This window comes from Enhydra lutris, unplaced genomic scaffold, assembly GCF_002288905.1.
Source record: "Enhydra lutris kenyoni isolate GAN:26980312 unplaced genomic scaffold, ASM228890v2 scaffoldscaffold32, whole genome shotgun sequence".
Taxonomy (NCBI): Eukaryota; Metazoa; Chordata; class Mammalia; order Carnivora; family Mustelidae; genus Enhydra; species Enhydra lutris.
The window spans coordinates 13846358-13858994 of NW_019154116.1; the positions used below are offsets into that span (position 1 = coordinate 13846358).

At 43.2% G+C, this 12637-nt stretch overlaps 1 protein-coding gene across 1 annotated transcript in view; it reads right to left on the reverse strand.

Annotated features, from left to right (window-relative positions):
* Positions 1–12637, reverse strand: part of LOC111153425 (myosin X) — a 224047-nt gene that overhangs the window by 178715 nt on the left and 32695 nt on the right. Inside the window, exon 2 of the mRNA XM_022512435.1 lies at positions 319–417. Coding sequence (XP_022368143.1) covers positions 319–417 — 99 coding nt within the window. The remainder of the gene's footprint in view (positions 1–318; positions 418–12637) is intronic.

Here is a 12637-nt window from a genome sequence, read left to right on the forward strand (position 1 = left end):
GTTTTTCTCAAATTGCTTGCACCCTGTACGTCTGTTTCTTTAACAAGATTCCCAGGAACCAGCCAAGTGGAGCGCTCTTCTGTCCTGTCCCGGTTGGAACACTTTGTACGTTCCATTGGGGGAGTTTTATTACATCTCCCCCACACACTTAAGGTGTATGTTCTACATTCTTTCCAGGATTTGGTTTTTCCCACTTAGAAAAAAACACTGAAGGTATGGGCGGGGGGAGGGAGAGAGGCGGGCAGCGAACACCCATGTGCTCCTGTAGGACAACCTTCGGAAGCAGAACATGTCGGGAAGCCGCCCACGTGTGCTCACCTGACCATAGTCTGTCCGGAAGACCACGACGCCCTCTGCACAGGAATTGACAGTACTTGGAAAATGCTGGCCATTTTCTCTCAGCCAGACCCGTGTCCCCTGTAAACAAAACAAAGGAGATTTCACTGGGAGCTTGGGTTGCGTTTCGTGGCAAATCACCACTCTCAAAACCACTGACTACTACATTCTTTTAAGAAAAAACAACAACGTTTTAAAAAGCAAATGTTTTTCTCAGACAAGAATGACTCTTCAGAAAGCATCAGGCACAGCCTTCACTAGAGACAAGCGTGACTGAGCGTCCCACCAGAGAACACGGAAAAGGAGGCCAGAAAATAGTAGGCCCTGTGTTGCGGAAATGCCAAGTGGCTTATGCGAATGATCTCATGTCACTCAGAAAGGCCCCTCAGACAGGCACTGCTATCATTGAGCTTTCCAGAGGGAGAACCTGAAGGCCTAAAGGCAGAGCAACTCTCCCAGCATCACAAGATGGGAAGAACTTGACTCCAGGCAGTTGGGTTCCAGAAACAAGTTTAACCAGGTTGCCACATTGCTCCACCAGTGTTGAAAACTCACTGGGATCTGCTAGCTCCCACCTTGCCAGCTCCAAGCCCCATGAGCCTGGCCATGGGCTCGAACAGTCTGCTGACTTCCTACTGGGACCAAATCCAGGGGTCAAATCGATGCTCCAAGAGAGGGACTAAAGTCTTAGGAAAGATCAGAACTTTTGCTAGGATTCCACCAAACCACCCAAAAAACATGCCAGTGTTCAGGACTGTAGCCCAAGATGGAAACTTCCAGATCCTATTGTTTTCACCTGGGGCCTAGTCTTCAGCGTTGATTTTATTTCCATTTGTTATGTCCCCACTGGACAAATGAAATAAGCACAGTATTTATCTTCCGATGATGAATTTCCTCCTCCTTTAATTTCACAACATGAAAACCACTCGTTTCCAAGAACAAGGGATAAAAGTCTGAAGAAATCACTGGGTGTTACTGGTCAAATTATAACAAATTATCAGTATGATGTATGCCCATGTGATGGAACATAACATTAAGCACTAATTTTTCATCAAGTTATTACTAATTTGGTCCACTTCATCAACCGCAACAAAAAGGACCCCAAACAAGCACATCCTTGTGTTCATGTGAAAATACTATATCCAAGTTATCACTGGAAACGGCGCCTTCATGGAACTTTTTCTAGAACTTTCAACCTCATTTTATTGGTCTACTTAATTTGTTTTGATTTCAAATGTTAAGTGAAATATATAAAATATATTGATTAGAGTATATTTGACTTGCCATTTAAGGGGCTCCTACTAGTCTCTTAAAAGAGTTGGTGGGTGATAAATAATACAGACAAATAATATAATAATATAAATAAATATAAATAAATAACATATAAGTAATATATAAGTAAATAATATAGAAGTAACTTTATGCTACGTTATTTTTCATAGGAGTATTTTAGTTTTTTGGGTTTTTTTTTTTTTTTGGTGGTTGTTGTTTTTGAGAGAGCGCACTGGGGGAGGACGGGCGAAAGGGAGAGGGAGAGAGAATCTTAGGCAGGCTCCACGCCCAGTATAGTCAAATGCCCGGCTCAATCTTATAATCCTGAGATCAAGACCCAAGCTGAAATCAAGAGTTAGATGCTTAACCCGCTGAGCCACCTGGGCCCCCTCCCCCCATGTTATGCTACTTTAAATTATGTTTATCAGTAGCAAAAAGAGTAGCTAACTTCCAATAATGGCGTGCCCATGTGTCACAGTCATGAGCTAAGAGCCTCAAGGACACTGGATTTAATACCAACCCTCAGTAAGCTAGAAATCCTGCCTCCACCAGGAGGAAACTGAAACTCTGAGCCCAAGTCCTTGCTGTCCACCACAGAGCTGTTCCCCCTGATTCTTAACCCCATGCTCTTTCTACACTTCATACTATTTCTCTCCTTGAAATAATTCATAAAATAAATGAACGAATCAATGCACATTAAATTATAACAACAGGGGCACCTGGAGGGCTCAGCTGGTTAAGCGTCTGCCTTCGGCTCAGGTCACAATCTCAGGGTCCTGGGATCAAGCCCCACATCAGGCTCCTTGCTCAGTGGGGAGTCTGCTTTCCCCTTTCCCTCGGCCTGCTGCTCCCCCTGCTTGTGCTGTCAATTAAATAAATCTTTAAAAATATATAACCCAGAAGTCACTTTACGTGGCCAGTGACCACACATGCAACCATCTGTTCTCTTCTACCTCGCTCGCCAGGAGGGAAAATTTAAGATACAAAAATCTGACTTGGGGCCCTTTGGCTGGCTCAGTCTGTAGAGCAGGTGACACTTGATGTCGGGGTTTTGAGTCCCACATTGGGTGTACTTATTTAAAAATTATTTTTAAAAATCTGACTTAAAAATTACTCCCTTGTTGCCAGTAATGACCTTGTTTATGCCAGCCAGGAGCTAGAACCTTACTCGGAATCCCAAGTCAACACTGAGTCTGGTCCAAGTCTTTGGGGCTTTGGGACCAGCTCTCCTGTTCCCTATGACTGGCTCTCCCAGCACCACCTGCCACAGCCCTACAGAAGCCCTCCCCACCGGCATTCCTTTTCTCCTTGTTACACAAGTCTTGAGGTATTAACTCATACTTCAACCTTACCTCCAAAGAGGGGTTGAAATCCTCAACAATCATACACAGCATCAAAAATGATTACGAGCTATTTCTCTATAAATCTCTATAAAGCCTGCCTTATTTAAAGAACACACAGAACATCAAGAGAGAGGAGTCCCCACCCCTGCAGGAGTCACTCCCATCCCTCTGATGGGCAGCTCGGGCTGAGACACAGGGAACACCAAGAATTCTCCTCCAACTGCCTGCCAGTCGGATTTAGCACACAGCTGCTTCCAAAAAGAACATTCACTTCCGCTGTCCTCTAACACTGTTCTCTCACACATTACTCCACCCCAAAACTACATTAACTGCAATGATCTAGAAAAAGACTTCCAAGTGCCTGAACTATTTTTATTTATTGAAGTGATCTCTACACCCCATGTGGGGCTTGAACTGACGACCCTGAGATCAAGACTTGCATGCTCTACGGACTGAGCCAGCCAGACACCTCCGTTTCTATCATCTTTTTTTTTTTAATTTATTTTAAAGATTTTATTTATTTGACAAAGATCACAAGTAGGCAGAGAGAGAGGAACAGAAGCAGGCTTCCCCCTGAGCAGAGAGCCAGATGTGGCGCTCGATCCCAGGACCTTGGGATCATGACCTGAGCCGAAGGCAGAGGCTTTAACCCACTGAGCCACCCAGATGCCCCTCTATCATCTTTTTAATTTACACATCATAGACTGCAATATTTTAAAGTTCTAAAATACCTACAGACACACACACGTACACACACATATGCGCACACTCAAATGGAAACTTCCGAAGTTCTATAAGGAAGGTGAGAACTTTTACTCATTGGGTAAAATCATGAAATAATAATTTACAGTGGTTCTGTCCCCCAAATCCTAAGTCCGAAGCATTATTTGCTACGACTATCACCTGCACTATTTTTTTTTTAATCAAAATGGATTTCATGGGTTGCCCATTTTTAAAATCGCCTACTTAGTAAGAATCAAATATTTTATTATGAAACATTGCTGAATTAATATAAATTGTCGCAAGGATTAACATAAACCTTCCGACTTTCAGAAGCTACACAGCGTTCAGTTTCTTACACCTGAGTTGTGCTGCGGTACTTTTTACTGTCCATGAAGGTCGGGTAAGCCCTTTGTTGACACAGTCCTACAGGATCAAACAGCGGTTCAACTTCCTTCGTCCAAAGGTCTTTTTCAATAGTTGTGAAGAGATGCTGATAAGCGGGTTCTAGGAAATCCACCCGGACTGGAAATTTCAAGCCCATTGGCCACAACACGAGGCCTACAGCCGCTGTCTTCCACAAGTAGGAAGGGAAACGCATTCAAAACACTCCCTTTGTTCCTCGAAAAAGCTTAAAAAAAACTGGCAATTTTCATGAAATCGGAACTACAGAGTACAACTGAAGTGGCTATTTTTACAGATTGTTCTTGATGGTTTCTCTGAGCCCCCAAATGTTCTGCCTCCACTCTATGTGAATAGAATACACATGCCCAGGTCCAGAAAAGAGGCCACCCACAGGCATTTGAAAATGAAGTCACAAGCGGACACTCACCAGATCATCCAGGTCTGTGTGGGAAGAAATATTTGCCCACCATATGCAAGCCATTATATTCTGTCATTGTTAAATAAGGCTGATAATTTAATGCACAATCCAGGCAACCTAGCATATGGAGAAAGCTCACGATTTGAGTGTTAAAATGTCTTTTTAAGTTTGATCATAACACACACATTTTATTAAAACTTGGGCAAATTTTCATCCTAATCTCTGAGCCGGATATGTGTGAAATTTAACAGCTAAAAATTTTCCTGCACGTAATCACCAGCAACATTTTTACACCACAATGTCCTTGCATCAAAGCTCCCATCCCCTTTGATCTGGAGCAATCCTGTAGGATGGGATGGTTATTACTTGCCTCCCTGTTTCTGAAAGGGAGGTTCATAGGGTCTACTTTCCATTACCAACAAATGATTTCCTGGATAGAAAAAGAATAAGAATACTGACTGTACCACGTGTTGATAAGAACGTAAAATGGTACAGCAGCTTTAGGAAACACTTTGGCAGTTTCTTAAAAAGCTAAACACAATCTCACCACGGGTTCCCACAATTCATCTCCTAGAGATCTACCTCCTTAAAAGAAAGGTTTCAACAAGTCTTGCGCGCAGGGACGCCTGGGGGGCTCAGTCCGTTAACCTTCTGCCTTCAGTTCAGGTCATGATCTCAGGGTCTTGGTATGGCTCCCCGTTCACTTGGGAGACTGCTTCTCCCTTTGGCCACCACGCCCAGCCCTCTCATGCTGTCTCTCTAATAAATAAATAAAATCTTAAAAAAAAAAAAAAAAGTCTTGCATGCAAATATTTGGAGCTACTCATTAATAGCAAAATACTAAAAATCATTCAAATGACCACTAACTGGTAGAGAGACAAAACGTAACAAATCCATACAATGGAACGCTTCCAAATCATTTTTAAAAAAATGATTTCCAAACCTACATACTTCTCAATTGTACATACACGTTCTTAACCATTCTGTAATGGGAAAAAGCCAGTTGTGTCTCTGTAACTGGGCGACAAGAAATCAAGAAACATACACAGACCCACACACCCACAAGCATTCGGGGGGAAGGGCTAGATTCTCTGAAGATCTGTGCTGAGTTCAAGTCCCTGCTCTCCACTCATGTCAGTGAGGGGCTGAGACCACACAGGAGACTTGCCCAAACTAATCGAAAGATGAGACGATGACAGAATTGTATCACTGTCTCACAGGGCTTAATTATTAGACCCATCACCCTGGAAGATAATCACATATCCCCAGCCGACTGGGGACCCGCGGTGCCTCCTCCCTGGGCCAGGAATTTCATCGGGCTCTTTCCCGCCACCATAGCAACACCGCCTGAAATTTTTACCTCCCGGCCCTTCCCACACAATGCCTGCTGATCCCTGCTGGAAGGTAAAGAAGATAAAGTCACCAGCATAGATTTCAATCTACTTTTTAAGAAGTACTGCATTTCCCTTCTGATTTTAAAAATGATTTTCTCTTTTGAACTTTGACGGAAAGAAAAAAAAAAAACAAAACTAAGTTTAAAAAGAAGGTAAGGAAAAAATCCTAAAGAGAGACGATGCTATGCTTTAAATACCACTCCTTGTGGCATGTTCTAATTACAGATTCACAGAAAGGAGAACATTTCTTGTACCCAAACACACAACTCAATCTCAGACCCAGAACCACACCTACTTCTCTTATTTGGCCTGTGTTAGTAAGTCACGGTTCAGGATTCTCTAAGGACCCATGTGATCTAAGGACCCATGTGATAAAGTCACAATTTGTTCGGAAATGTGATTTTTTTTTTTTTTTTAAAGAGAAAGGGATCAAATAAGTTTGCAATGGCTAAATTAATAGGGCTCTTTAAATCTATAGTAGGCACGCCCTGATGGCTCAGCCAGTAAACATGGGCTCTTGATCTCAGGGTCATGATTTCAAGCCCCATCATAGCTACAAAGGCTCACTTAAAGAAGAAAGGAAGGAAGGAAGGAAGGAAGACTAAAATTAATTAAATCTGTAATAAATTCAGCAGCCAAGGCAAAGTTCTCCTCTTCTGCCTGCAATCACTTCTAACCTGGCATCTTCTACAATATCTAATACAAAAGGCTGCAGGGCAAGGTCTGGGGGACCCTGACCCTACTGAATTCCAGAAACTGTATGTGGATATTATAGTACCAAGGATTTAAACAGCACTTTTTCTCCATTTTTTTTAAATCGAGATGTAATTGACAGATAACATATTAGTGTCAGGTGCACGATTCAATATTTGCATAACTGTGACATGATCACCAAAGCCTAGTTAATATCCATCACCACACATAGTTATAATTTTTTTCTTGTGATGAGAACTTTAAAGATCTCCTCTCTTAACAACTTTCAGATACACACTACAGTATTAACTATGATCACCAAGCTCTACATTACATTCCCAGGACTTATTTATAACTGGAAATTTGTTGTCTTTTGACCCCCTTTACCTACTTCTCCCATTTCCTCCCCACCCCTCGCAAACCACTGATCTGTTCTCTGTGTAAGTTTTTTTTTGGGGGGGGTTAGCTTCTACATATAAATGAGATCTCTGTTTTATAGTCTTTTTTTCCCCCTGTTGAAGTAGAAACACCTTTTCAACATATTTTTTTTCTAATCCTATTATTCAAATCCAACTTAAAAGATATGGTTTTTGCAACACAAAGTCCTAAAGCTGATTTCTCAACCTGGTATTAGTGACATTTAGGTTGAGGTAATTATTTATTGGGGGTGAAAGGACAGTCCTAGTTGAGAATCACAGAGCCAGAGCAATACAAAGTTATAGAGCCACAGCCAAATCAGAGTTTCCAAAACCAATTACTGTCAGTGACCTTGTTAACAAAAAGCAGATGCTATTGTTTAATTTCTAGAAATTTCTACAACTTCCCAGAGTCGAATTGGCCCAGATACAGCATACCTGGGGCAGATCTAATTTTTGGGGACATTAAACCAGGTACATACAGAAGGGAGGGGGTGGCTCTAGGACTCAAAATGTTTGACAAGGAAGAAGTTCAACCAGGCAAACAGTCTGATGGTGGTGCGAGAGGGACTCTCTCCTTTTTCCTCCATCTGTCCAGTCTGTTATGTTTTTAAAGTAGATCAGAACAACGTTTCATGTTTTTACACAGATGACTGAACGGTACAGACAAAACCTGGCCACAGTGCTCTTGACCCTCAGGAGCTATTTCAACCACCCAATGCTCACGAACCCCCAACACAAAACTGGTCAGGAATTTGGAAATGGTGCGCACAAGAATGGAGAGAGGGGCAGATGCCCATGTAAAATGTAAGCGTGAAAACTGCAGCATGACCACAAGCAGTGGGGACGAAGGACAGCTGGCTGGAGACAGACCCAGCAGATTTTTCCCCAAAAAAGAACAGGGAAGGGGAAACCCAAGACTTCTCCCCTCCAGGGATGGCCACTGGGACAGTGCGGCCCTGGGACAGAGTGAAGGGTCAGGGGACCAGTGACTCTCAGCATCCCCACACCCGTGGGTGGTCTTTCCATCCCCTGGCCACACAGCCTGCCGACTGTGGGGTCCTCAAGGCTGAGTGAGCTCAGACTCATTTCCTCACCTCATGATGGCAGGGCATTAGATCTGAGACACCTCATTTCTCAACAACTGTATCAGATTCCAAAGAGGAACCCTTCAACCAGGCCCGGGGCTCCTTAGACTCTCAAGGGACCCTGGGTGGTTTTAGTCTCAGGTCTCAAAGGGTGAAGAACTCAATCAGGTGCTAAGGCCACAGCTCCATCCTGCCCCAGCCACGGAGGCGGGGTGGGGGGGGTAGTAAAAAAGGGAAGTTCAAGAGAGAAACTATGAGCCTAGAGCCCGTGATGATAGAGACCTGTGGCAACTTGAGCCATTCTACTTTTGGTTGTGGGACAGCGACGCCTTTTGTTTTCTGGATAGGCAACCCCAACAACTGTCCTCGGCCCATCAGGGCTGAGGCCATCACTAGATTCCAGAGGAAAATGTGTTGTGGACATTCTGCTCTAGACTCACAGACATAATCACCCCCACCCTAAGATGATGCTGGATGTGTTAGATAGCTCCCTAGACAGGCCTCTAGAATCCTCGATGGTATTGCTGAAATACTATATATTTTTATAAGAAATGCTTTCCAGCTATTTGTAGCTACAATAGATTTGTAGCTTTCAGCTTGGTCAACCTCATCTTCACTAACATCATTTCTGGGCCTCGTCTATGGGCCGAAGGACCATCTATGGTACCATTTCCGCAGGTAGACATGCAGCATCCCCAACAATTCAAACACCCCTAAAAACCAGTATGGCTGCAAACAGAGGCCTGTCTGCATTCATTATATGAAGTGCAGAGACTGTTCGTCCCACGTCTTTGGAGAACTCGTTAGGACCCCATCCTCCCCTCCCTCAATGCCGCCACCAAGAAGGATCATGAGGCACTCACATTTTTTCTTGTTGTCCTGCCCAGAGGGTCAAACTTTGTTACCCCTATCAGCTACTTGGAAGGGCAGTTTCCAAGGAGAAAGGACATGAAATGCTTCCAGAGGAGCACATGAAAAGTGTATGAATGGTAGAAGGTAGAAAAGGAGAAAAAGAAGAAAGAAAATGAGAAAAAGCATCACCAACCAGAAACTAACCTTTGCTCACTGGTAAAGATACAAAGACTCATTGGCATCTCCCACTCCTGATCCAAAAATCAAACACAAAGTTTGTTAGGTGGTGAGATGCTTAAAGTATGACTTGTGTGATGCTGTAAAGAGTTTATTCCCTGGCCATGGGGTCCAGCTTGCCAACTGATTCAGTCCCTGTTTTATATTCTAATTTTCTTCCTACCTTCTTCACAATTCCTTAAAATAGCTCGTTAGTTACTCTTGTAAATGACAGTGACTAGAAATAATCCAGAAAGAATATTGAAAGAACAAAGATATCCCCAAGTTGCTGAGATCATCTCAAACACTGAGAATCCAGAGAACAAACTAGTCCATCTATTAGTTAACCAGTCATCACAGAGCCAACACTTACGTGGTGAAAAGAGGACAAACTAGGGCTGAAGAATCTGTCAACACACATGAAATTCATCCATTCTTCTGTAAGTCACTTCACCCAGAAGACCATCCCTTAGTCCACCCACCCACCAGCCCATTCCTCCTATAAATATCTTTTGAGCCCCCCATTTGGTACCAGGAACCATGAAAGATTCAACAGGATACAAAACTGTTGCTGCTCTAAAGAGCTTACAATATATCCAGGATATAGTACCTCTTTCCTAATAGCCTCCCCCTCCAATCTCTTCCAAAGGAAATAATTACGTAACATAAGAAGATCAAGGCAAGAAAGACAGTAGTTAAATGGAAGAAAGGACACGTAGATTTTATCAAATGAGTAAAACTGTTCTGATGGTAAGAACTCTCAAAAACCGGTGAGAAATCCTAAGGAACATAAAACTCTACTCCTTTCTTCTTTTTAGGGGATACAGTAGGATATAGAACAGAAGGGGCAATGAAAGGCCATCACAAGATGTTTGCACTCTTCATGGAATATAATACCAGATATCTTTCACCTCTTATCTCCTAGAGTTTGTTGTTCCTTCCTATTTTTGAGCAGAATAAGGTTTTTTATTTCCAAAAACAAAAACAAAAACCCTACAAATAAAAACTGATAGTAGCCAGAACAGGATTTCATTAAGATTATCCTATCTGTTTTTAGGGGAAAATAAAACAAAACACAAATTTACTTGGAACAGGAGTTTGTCAGCACTTCCTGAAAACGAATGAACCAAGACCACGATAGGAAGTAAATATACTTAAAACAGGTATTTCTCACTTCTGAGGTATACAAACTAATTCCTTTGCAGAATTTTATTAAATTCCAAAAGCAGCTGATGTTTTTTCATAAAACCATACTTCCTGGATTAAAAGGTGCTTAAAAATAATCTGGTCCAATCAAAAAGACAGATCGCGAGTTGGCAAGAATGTGGAGAAACTAGGACCCGCACACACTGTTGGTCAGAAGGTACAATGGCATAGCTCCCCCCAAAAACAGTCCAGCAGCTCCTCAAAAGGGTAAACATAAAAGGGTCCCCGGATGACCCAGGAATTCCACTCTTCAGTATCCACCCAAGAGCGATGAAAATATATGTCCGCACATCAAAACCTGTATACGAATGTTCGTAGCAGCAGTATTGACAACAGCCCGAAAGTGGGAATAACCCTCACAGTCCATCAACTGATGAACAGATTTTTCTAAAATGTGGCACATTCATGCGAAGGGATATTACTCAGTGATAAAAAGGATGAAGAACTGATAGACATTACAACACGCGGGAGACTTGAAAACACTACACTAAGCAGAAGAAGCCAGAAAGGACCATGTATTGTCTGATCCCACTTCTATGATATGTCCCGAAGGTAAATCCATGGAGACAGAGAGCTGACTGATGGCTGCCTAGGGCTGGGTGTAGGCAGTGACGGCTGGTAGGTGTAGGGCTTTCTGTTTTGTTTTGGAGTGATAAAAACCTTCTAGAACCAGATAGTGATGGCTGTGCAACCCATTAGTCTATTCTCATATTAATATGTACTGATATATTAGTACTAGTAATTAGTGAATATACAAAAGAACACTGAGTTGGGTATTTCAAAAGGGTGGATTTTAGAATATGTGAATTACACTGCAAATAACAAAAGAGGAGAGGAAGAGAGACCAACAAGGAATGGAGACAGACTCACCTCTGAATTCATTCCCTCCCTAGATCCCGCTATCCCACCGGCCATTGCCTTCCGGGACCTCCCTTACTCCAAACATCAAGAAAGTCCTCGTTTCAGTTTACGGTGCTTTTCATGGAGTCTCCGTGGTTCACAAGCAAAGACGTATCAGTTATTATTTTTGTAACACAAATGTCATCACTTTCAGAAGACAACCAGAAGGCAAATGCAAATGACCACAGCTGTTTTTATATGCTTTCCTTAGATCCCCAAAACCATCGTTATTTCAGTGTTTTGACTATTTGATGTAGGATAGAATAAGGCAGGAATGGGTTAGTTTTATGCCGTTCAATCTCCAGCACCTAGAACAGGGCCAGACACCCTGGACGAGGGCTAAGAATTAATTAATTCCCTCTCAATCCCAAACCCCATCCCAGGGCCCTGCTCCAGGCTCAGTAAGCACACAGTGGCTTCCGCACGACCCATGCTGCTCATAGAGAAGGGAACCACTGAGGATTTTGGCAGGGGGTCTTAGAGACCACACTGGATGCTCCCCTTGAAGGTGTGGACTCCTAGGTCAAGGACCTGAGGGCTCTCTGCACAAAATGATGGGCCACGTGCCTTGCCTGCTGTATGAGCACAAAGAGATCACATGAGATGGCATGAGCAGGCTCAGCGAAGGGCTCCAGAGCCACAGGGCTCTCCGACACAACGTGGCCGTATCTACCTCCGGGGTCTTGCAGCAGGCAGCCCTGGTCACGTCCAGAATGGCTGTTAGCCATCCACTGCTCTGACCGCTCCCCTCTGAATGCCTTACTGGAGAATCCAAGACCGTACAGGCCTAGTTTAACTAACCACATGAACAAACCTTTTCTCTAGAACTACAACTGTGGATGCTTTTCTGTTGGGAGGGATTAAAAAGTAACTTCTAAATACAAGCTACACCCACCAGGAACGTGATGTTGGGGGGGGGTGCTGAAGAGGATGGAAACATTCCTAAATCACCTAAATGTCGATTTTGTTCTATCTAGAAGATTTCATCTAAACAAAAGGTGTGAGGACGCAGAAGCACCTAGAACGTGACACACCAGACCAGCTGTGCAAAGCAATGGGACTTGTGGTTTCTGCTGTTTTCTTTTCTTTTCTTTTTTTTTTAATTTTTAAAAGATTTTATTTATTTATTTGACAGAGAGAGATCACAAGTAGGCAGAGAGGCAGGCAGAGAGAGGAGGAAGCAGGCTCCCCACAGAGCAGAGCGCCCGATGTGGGGCTTGAACCCAGGACCCTGGGATCATGACCTGAGCCAAAGGCAGAGGCTTTTAACCCACTGAGCCACCCAGGCATCCCTCTGCTGTTGTTTTCAATAAACTTTTAATTTCAGGCTACGTTCAGATTTTACAGAGAAGTTGCAAAGATGACAGGAGTCCCCACA